The sequence below is a fragment of the Ceratotherium simum genome, chromosome 17 (assembly GCF_057802395.1).
Source record: "Ceratotherium simum simum isolate JZ-2026a chromosome 17, ASM5780239v1, whole genome shotgun sequence".
Taxonomy (NCBI): Eukaryota; Metazoa; Chordata; class Mammalia; order Perissodactyla; family Rhinocerotidae; genus Ceratotherium; species Ceratotherium simum.
The window spans coordinates 59015353-59036724 of record NC_141916.1 but is presented as its reverse complement, the minus strand read 5'-3'; the positions used below and the strand labels follow the sequence as shown (position 1 = coordinate 59036724).

Here is a 21372-nt window from a genome sequence, read left to right as displayed (position 1 = left end):
CATGATTACAGAATGTAGAATCTAGTTGTCATTCCCAACAGCCACATCTAGAATACTGCCTTTCTCCTTTTAAAGTTTGCTTAAATAATTATCTGTTTTCCCACAAATCATCACCAGAAAATAACTTATACCAAGCGAATAATACCCACTATTTTTTTTATTTTTATTTTTATTTTATTTATTTACTTATTTTTTCCCCCAAAGCCCCAGTAGATAGTTGTATGTCATAGCTGCACATCCTTCTACTTGCTGTATGTGGGACGCGGCCTCAGCATGGCCGGAGAAGCAGCGCGTCGGTGCGTGCCCAGGATCCGAACCCGGGCCGCCAGCAGCAGAGTGCGCGCACTTAACCGCTAAGCCACGGGGCCGGCCCTAATACCCACTATTAAGTGCTTAGTGTGCCAGGCACTGTTCTCAATTCTATATATTAATAATTTCTTATTTTATTGTCAGGAAAGCTCTGTGAAGGAGAAACAATTATTATTGCCATTTTAAAACTGAGGAGACTGAGGGGCCGGCCAGGTGGTGTAGTGGTTGAGTTCGTGCCCTCTGCTTTGGCGGCCTGGCGTTCGCAGGTTCGGATCCCAGGTGCGGACCTACACACTGCTCATTAAGCCATGCTGTGGCGGTGTCCCACACACAGAGTAGAGGAAGACTGGCAGAGATGGTAGCTCAGGGACAATCTTCCTCAAGCAAAAAGAGGAAGACTGGCAACAGATGTAAGCTCAGGGCCAATCTTCCTTACAAAAAAAAAAAAAACACCAACAAGAGACTGAGGCATAGAGAGGTTAAATAACTTGCTGAAGTCACAGAGCTAATAAGTGGTGGGAGTCAAAATTCAGATTCAGGCTCTTTTATTCCAGGAAGTATGTTCTTACTAGCTGCTATTAGTAATTAGAGGCAGATATCACGCAGAACTACTTGGAGAGAGTAAACTCCTTACAAATTGACAACAGAATGAAGTAAATTCTGAGCAAAGGTGTAGAAACTGAGATAACCCCAACCAAGGACAGATGATTAACAGAACTTGTTCCACATTAGGGAGAGAAGGAGGCCAGAATACAGTAAAAGAAAGTCTATTCCCTTGGTCAGCTACATAGTGAAAAGGAATCGAAAGTTCATTGTATCAGAACCCACAATATGTCATACACAGTGTTTTCTGTATAATTATACTTATGTTACTGTATAGTTTTCAACTGAGGTTTTATGAATCATTACTTTATATTTGTATGCCAAATTTTTAAAATCTATGTTTTTAAAAATACATAGGGGTTTCAATTCACTGTTCTAGATGGAAAGAACAGAATAACTGTTGTTCCCCACTTGGTAGAACCATATAGCTTGGTCTACAGGGCAGTGCAATCAGAGAACATCTGTGAAGAACCACTACTCTCTCAACAGAATATCTGGATAGAGGATTAGGCCTAAAGGGCTGAGATAACTTATTAAAAAGAAGACATTAAAAAACCATTTACTAAGATATGAAAAAGAAAGACACAACAAGGGAAAATTTAAGTGAAAATTAAAGCAAGGACTACTTTAAAAACTTTAAGTTGGTAAATCTGCATGACACTAAACTTGTGGAAAATCTAAGAACATCACCATGCCACCATAATATATCCTAAGCAATTGAAGAAGGTGATTTAAGAGGTCATCTGTCAGAGCCAAGTTTTAACATTTTATTTCTAGAACTTTTATTTAATGTTTGTTTATTAAATTTCTATACCACTTATAAATTTCTCTATATACTTTAATTACTTATCCCATGCCTGATTGTGTGAGTGCTTATCTTGCCAACAACAGTTTTTCTAATCATAGTATTTTTCAGAAATGTAATCTCCAACCTGGGTTGGCAAGGGAAATTCATAATAGAGTTTAGTACTGTGGTACCAAAAAAACAACAAAAAAAAAATCACACACAACTCCTTTTTCATGGTTTGAAGTCAAGCATTCTTTTAAAAATTCTTTCATATTTTTTCAAAGTCCTAATAATAAAGGAAAATTTGTATACAAATACACCACTATTTTGCTTTAAATAGATATTTGAACTGAATGGGAAATACCTGACAAAGTCAAGATATTGGTACACAGAGAAAACAAAACAAAATTTATACACTGCTTCTTCAGCAAGGCCTGTTTCTGCTTAGAAACATCACACATGATACCTTGTTTACTCAAACATTATATACATCCTTCCTCCATTTTCTTAATTACTTTGGGCCCTTAATTTTCTTGTCGAGTCTATATTTTACCATGTTCTAGGAATGGTTCCCAGACCTCTTTAAATTAAATGATTTTACCCTTTATCGCCCAAGAGTTACATCTGTTACTCCATCTCCAAAATATTAACCTTTGAATTTTACCACCAGTGATTAAAAATTTGTCTTACACCTCCTTTACTAATTTGCTCCTAGGAAGCATATTTGCAAACTTTTTTTTCTCATGATGACACTCAGAACCCCAACCTAACCTCTCCCTACTCTCCCAGCATATCAATCTATTTCTGGCTTTAAGCAGATCATCTGTAATGCTTTTCTCAAAGGTTAGAATATCTTAACCTTGCACTGTGGCCTAATAATCCATAAGCACAGATGATACCCCAACATTTGCTTCCTTGACTCTTGGGTTGCTGTCATGAAATCACAATAATCCTGTCCCATGAAAATTCACACTAATGTATCGTGGCAAGATCCTCTGCTGTTCTATAATTCTGGTATTGAACATTCATTGATAGTTCAAAGTAGCAGAAAAGAAGAGGTGATGTTAGGGGCCAACTGGGTGGCGCAAGTGGTTAAGTGCATGCGCTCTGCTGCGGCAGCCCGGGGTTCGCCGGTTCAGATCCTGGATGCGCACCGACGCACCGCTTGGCAAGCCATGCTGTGGCAGCGTCCCGTATAAAGTGGAGGAAGATGGGCACGGATGTTAGCCCAGGGCCAGTCTTCCTCAGCAAAAAAAAGAAAGAAAGAAAGAAAGAAAAAAAGAGGAGGATTGGCAGATGTTAGCACAGGGCTGATCTTCCTCACACAAAAAAAAGAAGAGGTGATGTTAGCTTAAAGCACTAGCTGAGCTGAGAAAAGTTTGTTTACTTTAGGTCAGAGACACTGTGTACTTATGCAGAAGAAGAAGGAACTAATAGAAAGTGAACAAGATTACGTGAGAGAAAATTGACAGAGGAAGATTGCAGAGGAGGGGACCAGTGCTTAAAATCTGTAATAGAGCTAAGAAGCTAGCCTTATGAAGGAGAAAGAATATCTCCTCTGAGACAGAAGGGAAGACAACAAAAATACAGATAAATGTTGAGGTAAAGAAGGTAACTGACGGATCCCAGGATAGACTTGGTTTCAGTAAAACGGTATAGGACAATTAGGTAGAGGTGAGGGTTGAGAATAGTAAAGGAGACAGTAGTACTGGACCTTCAGAAGGACGTATTTGTTCTAAAGAGAAGTAAACCAGAACTTTTCAAAGTCACAGAGAAGAAAAAGAAGCATCCATTATGTACTAGCAGATGTATACATGCTCCACAATAGATCATCTCAAGAAGCCACAAGATGTGGGGGAAGTATAAAAATGATGTACAGCAAGGTTTTGCTAAAAGTGACAATTTTGTAAAAATTGACTGGAGAGTGCAGCAAAATTTTAACTGTTAAATATGGGTATAGGTATATGAAGGCATTCATTATATTATTCTCTCTACTTTTGTGTACCTTTGGAAATGTTTGCAATAAAAAATGTTTTAAAAAATTGTTTAGCCATCATATGATCTCAAGACCAACAGTCATCTTCCTCAGTAAACTCAATAATTTGCCTAAAGAAGATTTTAGAAATTTCAGACATGTAACTGGATACAGATACATATACTCTAAAGGACTTTAAAAGTTAATGAAGAGGAGGCAAAATAATTCTATTTGACCAGGATTTGTTCCAAATTTGTTCTATGGATTGAGAAACACAAGTTGGCATTAAAATTACGCTAAGGGTGTCAGGGTATTGTAATAAATAGTGCTAGAAGATGAAGGTAATGAGGAAAAGTATTCATACTAAGCGCATGCCTGAAGAATAAGATTCTAAACACTTACTTCATCTCCAGAACTTCCTCTAAGTGTTTCCTTCTCTCTGCCCGAAGATTGGTCAAATGAGTTTCCTTTTCTGCTAGAGACTGTTGAGTAGAGGACAGCTTTGCTTTCATGGACTCTAGTTCCTGCTTTACTTTCTCCATAGCCATCAGTAACTCCTCCACCTGTGATAAATATGGAAAATAAAAAACTGAACATTTTGATCAATTAAAGTCAGAGGAGCTGGATAATGAGCAATTCTGGGTCCAGAAAAACGAAGACACACACACGTCAAAAATTCTGTACTCTTTCTGGATCAGACATATATCTCAAGAAGATAGAGCAGATAAAGAAATAACTCTCTGATCATCCCTCCACTATAATCCTTCTCAGTGTAGGTCGAAAGAACTTCATTTTCTTTTTGGTAAATGCAAGGCATGTAAGTTAGCAGTTCAAGAAGTCACAGTCTGCCACAGACAATCTCTTTTAAGGAATTTATTTAGAAATTGCCCATAAATTTCCATGAAATAATATAATGCAGATAAAAATATAAGGAACAAATCATAATGAATATTTTTAGAAGGATTTTAGGAAATGAAAGACAAACTTGACTAATAACAGATTCAGTTTAAACATAAATGAGTCATTTTTATTCATCCAAACTAAGATTTTTCTGTTTACAGAATCAAAAAGACTTTCTTTCTTCTTCTTTTTTTTTTTTTGTGAGGAAGATTAGCCCTGAGCTAACATCCATGCCAATCCTCCTCTTTTTGCTGAGCAAGACTGGCCCTGGGCTAACATCTGTGCCCATCTTCCTCTACTTTATATGGGATGCCGCCACAGCACGGCTTGACAAGTGGTGCATTGGTGCACGCCCGGGATCTGAACCTGTGAAACGAAGGCTGCCGAAGCGGAGCGCGCACACTTAACCACTACACCACCAGGCCGGCTCCCCCAAAAAGACTTTCTTTTTAAAGAAATTGCTAGAATTCAATCAGATAATTTCTTGCTCTAAAGCCAGGTAGGTAGAGTTTTTTCAAAGAAGGCAGGAAGAAAAGAAAAGAAAAATATATGACCAGATAGAGAGGAGACAGAATACCTTTAAAAGACCTAAAAAAAAGACCCAAGAGAAAGAAGATAGAATGCTAAAACACAAGAAACTAAGACAGCAAGGTTTGTACTTCATCAGTTATTTCCACTTACTCTGGGTGGTTCCCAAATCAGAATTATTTAAATAAACATGTTCAACTTAATTCAGAAGCAAAAAATATGCTGACAGAACTATCTGTTATTAACAAAAAGCAACCTCAACCAGGCAACTGCACCAATCACAATAGTTTATGTCAGGTTGCTACCTGCCAAGAAATAATTTTGGTGACAATCCTTTTCAGAGGTAGAGGTGAGTGTAGGGAGAGACAGGGGATCTGCCATTCACTAACTCCTACATAAAACCAATTTGTGTGATATGAAAACAGAGCAGTCTGGAGACAAAACTATAGTATAACAAATCAGAGTTGAAACAGACCCCTGGATATTAGCGCCTCATACCTAACCAAAGTCTCCATGTTGATTGCTAACAGCCGCTAAACATTGCTGGTAAACAGATACATTTAGTTTTTTCTGCACCTGAATAAGTTTACTTTGTGTATCTTTTCAGAAGTGATCAAGTTAATGTTCTCAGCTAATAGCATCCTGACAGTCCCAGTTGCTGTGAGAATATATATTACTATGCAGATCTCCTCGGATATGTATTCACATATCTGCAAGTTTTACATGGACATATATCACTATCTGACCTTTTGAAAACTGTCTATAAGAATGATTCCATTTTATCAGTTTAATTCACATAAAATCTTATCTAAAAATGGATTGAAATGATACACCAACGTATGTTAACACAGAATCAGCAATCTACACCACTATTTACAGAAGCTCTACTAAACAAAGTGTGGGATGTGTCTATCCATCATGAACTTAACTTAAACATATCTCAAAAAAATCCCCCTCCTATCCTGTCTTTAACTTCTCCAGCTTGGAGAGATATCTTATACATACACAAGCATGTACAAATAACTTATTCCTCCTTTTTCTACACAAAAGGAAGCCCACTCTATAAATAGTCTTATGCATCTGAAATTTTCAGTCAACTTTTCATTGAAATACAACATAAATACAGAAAAATACACAAACAATAAATGTACAACATGAAGAATTTTCTAAGTGAACACACCTATGTAATCAGCACATGGACCAATAAACAGAACGTTACTAGTACCCCAGAAATCCCCCTCATATCCCCTTTCCAGTTAGAGAGTAACCATTATTCTAATACTCTCAATTAGTTTTGCCTATTTAACTTCCTACAAATGGAATTACATAGTATATAATTTTAAGTATAGATTTTTTTCCACTCAGTGAGATTAATCCATATTGTTGGGTAAAATTATAGTTCTATAATTCTCATAACTGTATGATATTCCACGGTGAGAAAATAGCAAAATTTACTAAAGGCATTTGTGATAAATAGAAATCTTTTAATTTAATGGAGTTTAATTTTTTCCTTTATATTTCTTTTACGTTCAGAGCTTTTTGTACACCGAATAAGAAAATTTTGCCTATCTCAAGGTCATGAGGATATTGTTCTATTCTTTCTTCTAAATCCTTTATTGGATTACATGTTTCACATTTAGATCTACAACATATATGCAAGTGATTTTTGAATATGGTGTAATAGGTCAACATTCATTTTTCTCAATATGGATATCCAAATGACTCAGCACTATAAACAGGAGAACTTCAGTCATGGTGGGAAGGTACTTTGGGCCTACTTGGCAAAAGATCAGAAATTATTTAAAGACTACTTATAAACTGTAGGAAAAATAATTTAACAATGCTTTATATTGCACATAACCAACTTTAAATTTCATAAATAAGCAATGTGAAATATTATATGCATATTTTAGAAAAGCAATATGTCCATATCCTAGAACCAAGGGCAAAACACATATCTATATACACACCCCCTAGGAGCTTTGTAAGTGCAATTATCCAACTGTATCCCTTAAATCCCCTGTGATAGATAATCACCATTCTTATTTAGTGTTCCTTATTCCTTTGCATTTCTTTATTTTTACCTCTGATGATATATTCCAAAATAAAGCACTGTTTAGTTTGATCAGTTTATGAACATTGTATAAATGGAATCTTTTGACTTGATTTCATCCAACATTATGTTTTTTCATGCATATAAAAAAAGGGCCCACCATATGTGTATATTCCAGAACGAAGAGCAAAACATACACCTATATATTCACCACTCAGGAGTTAAAATCAATGACAGCCAACAGCACTGAGCACCACAACATCGAGATTATGGCTTCCCGCTAAATTGAATGGGCTCCTTGGAAAAATGGCTGATTCCAGATTTGGGGCAAGATATGTACAAAAAAAGAACTTTGTACATCGTATGCTAGAAAGCAAGAGAAATAGGGATCATGACACAGAAACCCTGATAACAAAACCAGAAAAACACAGCACAAGAAAGAAAGAAAATTATAGAGAAATATCCTTAAGAATACAGATGCGAAAAATACTAGAAAACCAAACCCAGCAACGTTATAAAAATTGGGATTTATCCCAAGAATGCAAGGTTGACTTAACATATAAAATCAATATAATAAACCATATTACTAGAATACAGGCCAAAACCCTGATGATTACCTCAATAGATATAGAAAAGCATTTGACAATTTCCAACACCCTTTCATGATAAAAACACTCAACAAACTAGGAATAGAAGAGAACTTCCTCAACCTGATAAAGGGCATCTATGAAAAACTCACAGCTAACATAATTTTTAACAATGAAAGACTGAATGCTTTCCCTCTAAGACCAGGACCAAGAATAAGACCAGGATGTCTGTTCTCACCACTTCTATCATAGAGATGATAGCCAGGAAAATTAGGCCACACAAAAAATTTAAAAGCATTCACATTGGAAAGTAAGACATAAAACTGTCTTCATGTCTCTTGAAGATGACATGATCTTATAGAGGAAAAAACATAAGGTATCTACCAAAAATATTATAATAAACACGTATATGAAGGTTGCAAGATACAAGATCAACATACAAAAATCAATTGTATATCCATACACAATCAGTGAAAATGAACTGATTTTCCGAAAATGAAATTAAGAAAACAATTCCATTTAAAATAGCATCAAAAAGAAGAAAGTACCTAGGTATAAATTTAACAAAAGAAATGCAAGACATGTATACTGAAAATTACAAAAAATTGTTGAAAGAAATAAAAGAAAATTTAAATAAATAGAAAGCCATCATGTTCACAGATAGAAAGACAATACAGCTAAGATGGCAATATTTCCCAAATTGATCTACAGGTTCAATGTAATCTTTATAATTCTTTTTTTGCAGAAATTAACAAGCTGATCCTAAAATTAATATGAAAATTAAAGGGAGCCAGAATAAGAAAAGTAATCTTGAAAAAGAAAAATAAGGTTGGAGGACTCATACTTCTTGACTTCAAAACTTACTACAAAGCTTCTGGGTGGCATAAGGATGGACAGAGAGATCAATGGAAAAGAAGTGAGAGTCCAGAAATAAACCCTAACTTTTATGGTCAATTGATTTTTGACAAGAGTGTCAAGGCAATTCAATGAACAAAGAATAGTCTTTTGAATGAAAGGTGCTTGGACAACTGCCCAAGGCTCTACATTTTAAATTTCCCATGCTGTTGACTTCTTGACAAATACAGGTCACTTGTCCTATACAATGTCCTACATTTTGGATTCAGTTGACTTTTTTTTTTATGGTGCTACTTATGGTATTCCTCTTATCTTCATGTTTCCTGTAAACTGAAAGTTTTATCTGAAGGTTTCATTAGATTTAGGTTTGATTTTTTTGTCTTTTTGACAATAGTACTCCATAGGTAAGGTCGTGTACTTCATGTTAGATCACATGAAGAGACATATAATGGCTGTCTCTTTCACTTACACTGATCAGTGGGTTCAGACAGCAATTGCCTGATTTCTTCCTTATAAATTTCTCAATAAATTTTTTACCAAATTCTTTTATTATTTCAATAATAAATCAATGAGGTTAAACATGTTTCATTTGTTTAGGGACCATTTGTGCTGCTTCTTCCTTGAAACTCTCAGACGAATCTCCCCTGCCGTGTCCCGCCACCAGTCCACCCCCCATACTCCTGTCTTGACATGAGTACAGCCATGTTTGGCCACTCCATTGACCTACAGCCACCAGCACAAAAAGAAATATAAAAGCTGCTTTCTGCGTGCTGGGAACTGACCCTTCTCCCACGGAGAGAGTTGCAAGTTGTAACATTTCAAGGCTCTTAGAGCGTCGTAGCACGGGATGGACTGGCCATCTGTGCCGGGCTGAGACGATAACCAAAGAGAACAATGCACGTACACAACTACTGGGCTGGGACATTAGCCAAGGGGCTCAGTGCACGTACGCCACTGATAACCATTTTGTGCATGGGAACACTAGATGCTTGCTCTGCAAACTCTGTAACTGCTTATATAAACTGCTGGAGACTGAGACCGGATGAGAGTTCCACCTGTGGAAGGGACACCTTGCCCAGGACGTGTGATCCTTGCCCAGCCGCGTCGATTGACAGGGCTCTCCCGGCAGTGGGGCGTGGATGTTGTGAGTAATTGATTTGATGTGAAGTAACTGATTTGATATGAAGTAATTGATTTGATGTGTTCTCTTTTTGGTCAACCTGGTGTTTCTCTTTCCGGTTGATTTGTGTCATTTCTCTTCAGCCGATGTGGATGTTTTCCCTTTCCAGTCGGGCTGATGTTTTTTCCCTCTTAATATTTGACCTATTCGGATCTGTTTGCAGACTATCGCCTTTACTATCCTCTATATAATAAAATATACCTTGAATCCATTTGTTTGGAGTGGAAAGTGTCTTTTACATCTCCGATCGAATCCCCGAACCTCTCATAACAACTCCCTAGCTTGTTTTTCTCATTTTTGTTGATGTGGAGGAGTTTTAAACATATAAATGCATATATATTCTAGATACCAACCTTTCATCAATTATATGTATAGCAAATTTCTTCTCCCAGTTTGTGGCTTATGTGTTCCTTTAATTATGGTGTCTTTTGATGATCAGAAATACCTTAAATTAATATAATCAAATTTACTAAGCCTTTATTTTAGGATTTGTGACTTTTACATCCTATTTAAGAAATCCTTTCCTATATCCAAGGTCATATGATATTTCCACTTTTATATTGCCTTCAGTAGTAGACTGAATTAGGGGTATCAATTATTCATTCCTCTAAAGTATTGGTATACAGCCATATCCTTGCCATGACCTCATGGTAGGAAGAGTACACTTCTTTGATCCTTGATTTTGGCTTGGCTATGTGACTTGCTTTGGGCAAAAGGATGTTAGCAGACAAGACACAAGTGGAGGCTTACAACATGTGTGGTCAGGTTGTATTTCCACTATTGCCAAGAAAACAACATTCTGAGAAACTGTTGTCTCTCAGTTGGGTCCTAGAATGAGCAACATGTGGCACAGGCAATTTAGTCAACAACTAAAGCAGAGCCAACCATAGTAACCCTCCAATCTATGTAATTGAGAAATAAATGCTTATTATTATATGTGTATTAGTCAAGGTTCTCCAGAGAAACAAAACCAATAGTATATATATTGAATACAGTACACGTGTGGGTATACGCATATACATCCAAACACACACACACACACACACACACATATATACTGATTTCAATATATATTCTACTGGTTCTGCTTCTCTGGAGAATACTGACAAATAAATCAATATTAATATAATTAATTATAATATAATAATATATTGATATAACATCTTATAACATTATAATTATAATAATATAATACATAAGACTTTTATATATAATATATATTATAAAGTATGTATTTTATAAAAAATTATATATGATATATATTACATATATAAAATTAGCTCATGTGATTATGGAAGCTGACAACTGCCAAGATTTGCAGAGTGAGTACACAAGCTACAGACCCCAGAGAGCTAACAGTGTAGTTCCAGTCCAAAGGCTGGCAGGCTCAAGACCCAAAAAGAGCCAATGCTTCAGTTCAAATCCAAAGGTAGGCAAAAGATGATGTCCCAGTTCAAACACAATCAGGCAGGTTTTCCTTTTATTCAGGGGAGACAAATCCCTTTTGTTCTATCAGGACTTTGACTGGAAGGCCTGAATATTAACAGGATGAGGGTCACCCACATTAGGGTGGGCAACCTGCTTTACTCAAGCCTATTTATTTAAATGTTAATCTCATCCAAAAATACCCTCACAAAAACACCCAGAGTAAGGTCTGACCAGATATCTGGGCACCCCATGGCTCAGGCAAGTTGACACATAAAATTAACCATCACAATTTGCTACTGTTATTTTTTGATTGTTTGTTATACAATACCTGACTGAGAAGCTTTCCAAGAATTTTAAAGTATTGCATGTCACATTTAGTCTTTAATCCACCTAGAATTGATTTTTGTGTATGGTGTGAGATAGGGGTCCAATTTCATTTTTCCCCATAGGGATATCCAAATGTCTCAGTACCATTTATTGAACATCCATTCTACCTTCTCCTTTGACATTCATCAAGTATTCCCATTAGCATAAGTATGTTTCTGTGATTTCTATTATGATCCACTGGTTTGCCTACTCCTGTATCAAAAATATACTGTCTTAATTATTATTGCTTTATAAGGCTTGATATCTAATAAAACAGGTCTTTTTTCAAGAGCATCTTAGCTATTTCTGAATTTCTGCAAAAAATATTTATTGAGTCTATTTACTGAGTCCAGGCACTGTTCAAGAACAGTTCATGAAAGAGAGATATATTTAGGATGTCACTATATTTCAAAAATTTTTATAATTTTCCCCATTAAGATCTCGAACATTCTGAAGATATTTATTCCTAGACACTTTATGTTTTTTTAAATGTCACAGTAAATAGTATCTTTCTTAAAAAATGTAGTTTTCTGTTTGGTGCAGGTTATAAAAATGCAACTGATTTCTGAACATTGATACTGTATCTAGCAGCATCCTTAAATGCTCTTATTTATCTACAGATTTTTATTTATTATGGAGACAACCATATCATATATGAATGATAGTTTTCTCTTTCCTTCCAATTCTTATAATATTTACTTTTTACTTACCTTACTGCACAGCCTAGAATGTCCACTACAACACTGAAAAGAAATGATGACAGCATGCATTCTACTTTAAAAGTTTTACCCATAAGTAAGTAGTTTAACTTTTAATAGATGTCCTTTATCAGATGAAGGAAATTTCCTTCTATTGATAGCTAGTTAGGAATTTTTTCAAATTATAAATTAATGGAAGCCTGGGTCCAAGATGGCAAAGTAGGAAGACCCTGAACTCACCTCCTCCCATGGACACACTGAATCTACACCTACATATACAGCAATTTCTCCTGAAGAAGAACTGAGGGCTAACTGAAGCTTCTACACAACAAATGATAGAAGGGCCACATAGAGCTGGGTAGAAGAAAGGGAGATACAGTATCAATGGGAACCCCACCCCCAACGTGGCGACCTATAGTAGAGAGGGACATCACTGAGGGGACCATGCACAGACACGCCTACACTGGGGTACAGTGAAAAAACAGTAGTTTAAAGGGCACTTCGATTGTACAAAAAGGAAATCCATTTACTAACCCTGGAGTGCCTGTCAAATGGGCAGAGAACTGCTGGAACTCTCTCCAGGGTCAGAGGCAGTGGCAAGTGCCACTTTGTGTGTTTCTCTTCCACCTTAATAGCATGTGTGGAAGCATGGTTCAGCTGCTCTAGCTGGCCTGCCAACAACACCCTAGTGTGTCCTGGGGCCCTGGCCCACACCAGCTCCAGTCGTTGTCCTGAGGTGGCCCCAGCATGGCACACCCTGGGCCCTCCAACCACACCAACTCCAGTTACCCTGCCAGGGTTTCCTCAGCATTGTCTGCCCCAGGACACCCCTAGCCCAGGCCCACTCCAGCCAGCCTGTCAAAGCCGCATAGCACAGGCAGTCTACACAGAGGATGCTTCTACACAAGGCCACCCCTTCAAGACCAGGAGAGGTAGCTGTTTCACCTAATTCATAGAAACCAACACAGAAAGTCAAACAAAATGAGACAAAGGAATATGTTCCAAATGAAAGAACAAGATAAAATCCTATTAAAATCCCTAATGAAATGGAGACAAGTAATTTACTTTATAAGGACTTCAAAGTAATAGTCATAAAGATGCTTACTAAACTTGGGAGAAGAATGGAGGAACACAGTAAGAACTTCATCAAAAAGTTAAATGATATAAGAACCAATCAGAGCTGAACAATACAATAACTGAAATAAAAAAAATACACTCTAGAGGGAATCAACAGCAGATTAGGTGATACAGAACAGATCACCAATCTGGAAGACAGAATAGTGGAAATCACCCAATCAGAGAGCAAAAAGAGAAAAGAATTTAAAAAAGAGGATAGTTTAAGGGACATCTGAGACAACATCAAGCATACTAACATTTGCATTTAGGGGTCCCAGAAAGAGAAGAGACAGACAAAGCGGCAGAAAACATATTTAAAGAAATAATGGCTGAAAACTTCCCTAACTTGGGGAAGAAAATAGATATCCAGGTCCAAGAAGAACACAAAGTCCCAAATAAGATGAACCCAAAGAGATCCACCCCAAGACATATTATAATTACAATGGCAAAGGTTAAAAAGATAAAGAGAGAATATTAAGGGCAGCAGGAGAAAAACAACTAGTTACACACAAGGGAACTCCCCTAAGACTATCACCTGACTTTTCAGTAGAAACTTTGCAGGCCGGAGAGAAGTGGAATGATATATTTAAAGTGCTGAAAGGAAAAAATTTACAACCAAGAATACTCTCCCCAGCAAGATCATTCAAAATTGAAGGAGAGAGAAAGAATCTCCCAAACAAGTAAAAACTAAAGTAGTTTATCACCACTAAACCAGCTTAACAAAAAATATTAGAGGGTTTTCTTTAAGAGGAAAAGAAAAGGCCATAACTAGAAATAAGAAAATATATGAAAGAAAAACATCTCACTGGAAAAGGCAAATATTTAGTAAAGGCAACAGATTAGACACTTAAAAAGCTAGTATGAAGGTTAAAAGACAAAAGTAGTAAAATCAGCTATAACTACAAAAGTACCTAACAGATACACAAAATAAAAAAATGTAAAATATGACGTCAAAAACATAAAACATGGGGGGGTGGGGTAAAAATGTAGAGCTTTTAGAATTAGAATTTAGGTGACTATCACAGTAAAAAAAAACTGCTATATAATATACAGGTCAATATATATGAACCTTATGGAAACCACAAACCAAAAACCTACAATAGATACAAAAAAAATAAAGAGAAAGGCACCCAAACTTAACACTAAAGAAAAGCATCAAACCACAAGGGAAGAGACCAAGAGAAGAAGAAAGTAACAGAGAAGAACTACAAAAACAACCAGAAAACTACTAATAAAATGGCAATAAATCCATACCTATCAGTAATTACTTTAAATGTAAATGAAGTAAATGCTCAAATCAAAAGACTTAAGAGTGGCTGAATAGATAAAAAAAATAAGACCTATCTATAGGCTGCCTACAAGAAATTCACTTCAGATCTAAAGACACGGATAGACTGAAAGTGAAGGGATGAAAAACGATATTCCATGCAAATAAAAATGAAAAGAAAACTGGGATAGCAATATACATATTAGACAAAATAAGACTTTAAAACAAAGATTGTAACAAAAGACACAGAAGGGTATCACATAATGATAAAGGGGTCAACCCAAGAAGAGGATATAACATTTGTAAATATTTATGCAACCAACATAGGAGCACCAAATATATAAAGCAAATATTAACAGACTTAACTGGAGAAATTGATAGTGATACAATAATAGTAGGGGTATTTAATACCCCATTTACATCAATGGATAGATTATCACACAGAAAATCAATGAGGAAACACTGGCCTTAAACAACACATTAGACCAGAAGGACTTAAATAGATATATACAGAACGTTCCATCCCAAAACTGCAGAATACACTGTCTTTCAAGGGCACATGGAACATTCTCCAGGATAGATCACATGTTAAACCAAAAAACAAGTCTCAATAAATTTAAGAAGATTCAAATCTTACCAACATCTTTTCTAACCACAATATAGTACGAAACTAGAGTTAATTACGAGGAGAAAATTGGAAAAAACACAAACACGTGGAGACTAAGCAACACGCTACTAAACAACCAATGGGTCATTGAAGAAACCAAACATAAAATTAAAAAATACCTTGAGATAAATGAAAATGGAAACACAACTTTCCAAAATCTATGGGATGCAGCAAAAGCAGTTCTAAGAGGTAAGTTCAGAGTGATACAGGCCTATCTCAAGAAACAAGAAAAATCTCAATTTGACTTTATAGCTAAAGGAACTAGAAAAAAAAGAATAAACAAAGCCCAAAGTTAGTAGAAGGAAGTAAATACTAAAGATCAAAATAAATGCAAATAAAGCATTTATAAATGCAAAAATAAATGAAATAAAGACTAAAAAAAAATAGAAAAGATCAATGAGACTAAAACTGGGTTCTTTGAAAAGATAAACAAAATTGATAAACCTTTACCCAGATTCATCAAGAAAAGAGAGAGGGGGTCCAAATAAATAAAATCAGAAATGTAAGAAAAGAAGTTACAGTTGAAACCACAGAGGGGTCAGCCCCATGGCTTAGCGGTTAAGTGCGCGAGCTCCGCTACTGGCGGCCCGAGGTTCGGATCCTGGGCGCTCACCAATGCACCGCTTGTCCAGCCATGCTGAGGCAGCATCCCACATACAGCAACTAGAAGGATGTGCAACTATGGCATACAACTATCTACTGGCACATTGGGGAGCAAAAGGGGGAAAAAAAAGAAGGGGGAGGATTGGCAATAGATGTTTGCTCAGGGCCGGTCTCCCACAGCAAAAAGAGGAGGATTGGCATGGATGTTGGCTCAGGGCTAATCTTCCTCATGAAAAAAACAAGAAAAAGAAAAAAAGAAACCACAGCAACACAAAGAAGCATAAGAGACTGCTATGAATAATCATACACCAATAAATTGGAAAATCTAGAAGAAATGGATAAGTCCCTAGAAACACACAACCTTCCACGACTGAATCATGAAGGAACAGAAAATCTAAATAGACTGATCACAAATGATGAAATTGAATCAGTCGTTTAAAATCTCCCAAAAACCAAAAGTTCAGGACCCGACAGCATCACAGGTAATTTCTACCAAACATTTAAAGAAGATACCTATTTTCAAAATATCCCAAAAAACTGAAGAGGAATGAACACTTCCAAATGCATTTTACGAGGCCAGCAGTGTAACACTGATACCAAAACCAGACAAAGACATCACAGAAAAAGGAAATTACAGGCCAATATCCCTGATGAACACAGATGCAAAAATCCTCAACCAAATATTAGCAACCTTAATTCAACAATACATTAAAAGGATTATACACAAAGATCACGTGGGATTTATCCCAGGGATGCAAGGATAGTTCAACATCTGCAAATCAACCAACGTGATACACCACGTTAACAAAACGAAGTATAAAAATAATATAATCATCTCAATAGATGCAGGAAAAGAATTTCACAAAATTCAACATACATTTACGATAAAAACTCTCAACAAAGTGGGTATAGAAGGACTATACCTCAACATAATAAAGGCTATAATTGACAAACCCACAGCTAATACCACACTCATCAGTGAAAAGCTGAAAGCTTTTTCTCTAAGGTAAGGAAAAAGACAGGGATGCCCACTCATGCCACTTTTATTTAACATAGTATTGGAAGTGCCAGCCACAGCAATCAGGCAAGAAAAAGAAATAAAAGGCATCCAAAATGGAAAGGAAGAAGTAAAACTGTCAATATTTGCAGATGACATGACACTATATATAGAAAACCTTAAAGACCAAAACTATTAGAGGGCAAGCCCTGGTTGCCTAGTGGTTAAGTATGGCATGCTCCCCGTCGACAGCTCAGGTTCAGTTTCCAGGCGCAGATCTACATGGCTGGTCAGTGGCCACGCTGTGTGCTGGCAGCCCGTGTACAAAACAGAGGACGTTTTGCCAGAGATTCTAGCTTGGGGCAAATCTTCCTCAAGCAAAAAGAGGAGGATTGGGAATATGTTAGCTCACGGCAAATCTTCCTTAACAACAACAACAACAAAAAAATCTCTTAGAACTAATAAATGAATTCAATAAAGTTGCAAGATACAAAATTAATACAGTCATGCGTCACTTAACGACAAGGATACGTTCTGAGAAATGCGTTGTTAAGCAATTTCGTCATTGTGTGAACATCATAGGGTATAGTTACACAAACCTAGATGGTAGAGCCTACTACACACCTACACTACATGGTATTAATCTTATGGGACCACCATCATATGTGTGGTTTGTTGTTGACCAAAACATCATTATGCAGTGCATGACTGAATACAGAAATTGGGTGCATGGCTATACACTAATAATGAGCTATCAGAGAGAGAAATTAAGAAAACAATCCCATTTACAATTGCATCAAAAAGAGTAAAATGCCTAGAAATAAATTTAACCAAAGAAGTGAAAGACCTGTACTCTGAAAACCATAAGACACTGATGAAAGAAACTGAAGATGACATAAATAAATGGAAAGATATACTGTGCTCACAGATTGGAATAATTTATATTATTAAAATCTCCATATTACCTAAAGCAATACACAGATTCAATATAATCCCCATCAAAATATCAATGGCATTTTTCACAGAACTAGAACAAAGAATTCTAAAATTTGTATGAAAACACAAAAGACTCCAAAGTGCCAAAGCAATCTTGAGAAAGAACAAAGCTGGAGGTGTCATGCTCCCTGATTTCAAATTTACAAAGCTATAGTAATCAAAACAGTATGTACTGGCACGAAAACAGAGACATAGATCGATGGAATAGAATAGAGAGCCCAGAAACAAACCTATATGTATATGATCAATTAATCTATGACAAGGGAGACAAGAATATGCAATGGGAAAAACACAGTCTCTTCAATAAATGGTGCTGGGAAAATTGGTTAGCTATATGAAAAAGAATGAAATTGGGCTATTATCTTACACCATATACAAATATAAATTCAAAATGGATTAAAGTCTTGAATGTAAGACCTGAAACCATAAAATTCCTAGAAGAAAATATAGGCAGTCAGCTCTTTGATATTGGTCTTAGCAACATTTTTTGGACCAATCTCCTTAGGCAAGGGTAACAAAAGCAAAAATAAACAAATGGGATTACATCAAACTAAAAAGCTTTGTACAGCAAGGGAAACCAACAACAAAACGAAAAGGCAACCTACTCAATGAGAGAAGATATTTGCAAATCATACGTCCGATAAGGGGTTAATATCCAAAACATATAAAGAACTTACACAATTTAATATCAAAAAACAAACAACACAATTAAAAAATGGGCAGAGGACTTCAATGGACATTTTTCCAAATGGCCAACAGGCACATGAAAGGATGTTCAACATCACTAATCATTGGGGAAATGCAAATCAAAATCACAATGAGATACCACCTCATGTCTGTCAGAATGGATAAAAAGACAAAAATTAACAAGCGTAAGGAAGGACATGGAGAAAACGGAACTCTTGCACCTGTTGATAAAAATGTAAACCAGAGCAGCCACTACGGAAAACAGTATGGAGGTTCCTCAAAAAATTAAAAATAGAATTACCATACAATCTAGCAATTCCACTTCTGGGTATTTATCTGAAGAAAACGAAAACACTGATTTGAAGAGATATATGCACCCCTGTGTTCACTGCAGCATTATTTACAATAGTCAAGATATGAAAACAGCCTACGTGTCCATCAAAGGATGAATGGATAAAGAAGATGTGGTATATATATATAATGGACTATTAATCAGCCATAAAAAACAATGAAATCTTGCCATTTTCAACAGCATGGATGGACCTAGAGGATATTACACTAAGTGAAATAAGTCAGAGAAAGACAAATACTGTATGATCTCACTTATATATGGAATCTAAAAAACAAAACAAACGAACAAACAAAAGAGAGAAACAGATTCATAGACACAGGAAACAAATTGATGGTTATCAGAGGGAGGAAGCGTTGAGGGGCAGGTCAAATAGGTGAAGGAAATTAAAATGTACAAACTTCCAGTTATAAAACAAATAAGTCACGGGGATACAATGTACAGCATAGGGAAGATAGTCAATAATATTGTAACAACTTTGTATGGTGACAGATGGTAACTAGACTTTTCATGGTGATCATTTCATAATGTATATAAATATCATAGCACTATGATGTACACGTGAAACAAACAGGATATTATATGTCAATTATACGTCAAAAAATCTTTTTAATTATAAATCAGTGTAAAGTTGTTGCATTTCTTGAGATGATCATATCACTATTCTATCATATCTAATGTGGTAAACTATAGTACCTAGTTTTCTAATGATAACTATCTTGAACTCCTGGAATAAACCTAACTTCTTCAAGCATATTTTTCTTTCTCACTAATTTTGGATTGGCAATATTTTGTTTAGGAATTTTTGCACTAATGTTCATGGTTGAGACAGGCCTAAACTTTTCTTTTCCTGTACTAACTTTGTCAAGTTTTGATATGAAATCATGTTAGCCTTATAAAATACACTAGTGATTAACTGCTCACTCTATTTTCCGGAGTTGTTTCTTTAAGACTGAAATTATTTGTTCATTGTATGTTTATTAAAAATCACCAATATAACTCTCTGGGCTTGAAATCTTTGGGAAAAGATTTTATTACAGACTCCTTTCTTTCAGGTTCTCTTTTTCATATTCAGCTAGTTTTGCTAAGTCCCATTTTTCTTGGCATTTCCTCATTTAATCTAAATTTTCAAATGTACTGGCAAAGATATCTTTTTAAAGGTATCTTTTTAAAACCTGCAGAACTTGTAGTTGTGAGCCCTTTATCATTCCAAAAATTGTTCAATGTGCCTTTTTTCTTTTTCTCTTATAGTTTCATGAAAGGCCAATTTTCTTAGTGTTTTCAAAGGACCAATTTTGGACATTATGGATCCTTTTTTAAAAAGAAGGGGAGTGTTGGTAGTCTATTAGACTCTCCACCTTGGGCTGCCATGGACCTTTTCTTTGTCCTGCCAAGATACAAAAACCACTGTTCAAGTTCAACAGCTTACCAAGTACTTTTCTTTGAATACCCTGTCTATTTATGCCCTGACCTGAGAATTTCTTACTTTCTTGCCAACTTATGAATGCATATTTTATCAACCATCTTTAATTGTTTCTGTGGAAGTTATTTTCCAAGCATCAAGACTGCTATGTCTATAGACATTTTACCTTTCATTCCAAACTTTCACATACAGAATTTTGCCTGTTAGTAAAACACGATTTTTTAAAATATTGCTTAATTTTCCCTGTTAGTAAAACATGATTTTTTAAAATATTGCTTAATTTTCCCATCCACGTGAGTGCCAGACCCTCAAGGTATTTCTTCCTCAGATCATACATCCAAATAAGTTTTAAAGCATTTCAGTATTTAAGGCAGGAATGGTACCATAAATCAGGATTTCCAACTAATCATCTGATTTGCACTCTGGCTCCAAGTCAGGGAAATAGTTTCAAGGTCAAATTGACATATTTCACTTTCTGTTACTTTTCCACAATCCCAGAGGACACATTCAGCTATCTCTATTTGAATATCTATTCCATTACCTGCCCAGCACACAGCAGTTGTTGTATAGTTTTAGGTATAGTCACTGAGAAATAAAGGTAATGAAAGCTGAGTGGAAGAAGAGATATATATACACCACATTAAACAAGGAAGAAACTCTCCACAATTTTTAAATGTGCTCCAGGTCACAGTACCATTTTCAAAAGCATATGTTTTAAGACATAAAAAAAGCCCAAGCCAGAGCTGGGATTGAAGTACGCAACTTAACAGCCTCCAATAACATATTAAGGAGAAAGCACAGGGCTTGATAGTGCAGTATGCCAGCAGGACCAGATGGTTTGCTTAAATCACAAGCTAATAAACTTTTACTCAGAATAAGAAGGGAACAAATTATGACTTTACCACAGACCCATTTTCCTTAAGAAAGCAAAGGAATTGGGTGCTTCAGGTGCTGGCAAAGATGGCATCTTCAAGTTTTCCACCTTCTTCTGTTCCACA

At 36.0% G+C, this 21372-nt stretch overlaps 1 protein-coding gene across 14 annotated transcripts in view; it reads right to left on the bottom strand.

The window, feature by feature from the left end:
• The window catches only part of ERC1 (ELKS/RAB6-interacting/CAST family member 1), a 567884-nt gene that overhangs the window by 264440 nt on the left and 282072 nt on the right, over positions 1–21372 (bottom strand). For all 14 annotated transcript variants that reach the window (XM_087442948.1, XM_087442946.1, XM_014793927.2 and 11 more), the window contains one exon: positions 4077–4237. In XM_087442948.1, coding sequence (XP_087299074.1) covers positions 4077–4237 — 161 coding nt within the window. The remainder of the gene's footprint in view (positions 1–4076; positions 4238–21372) is intronic.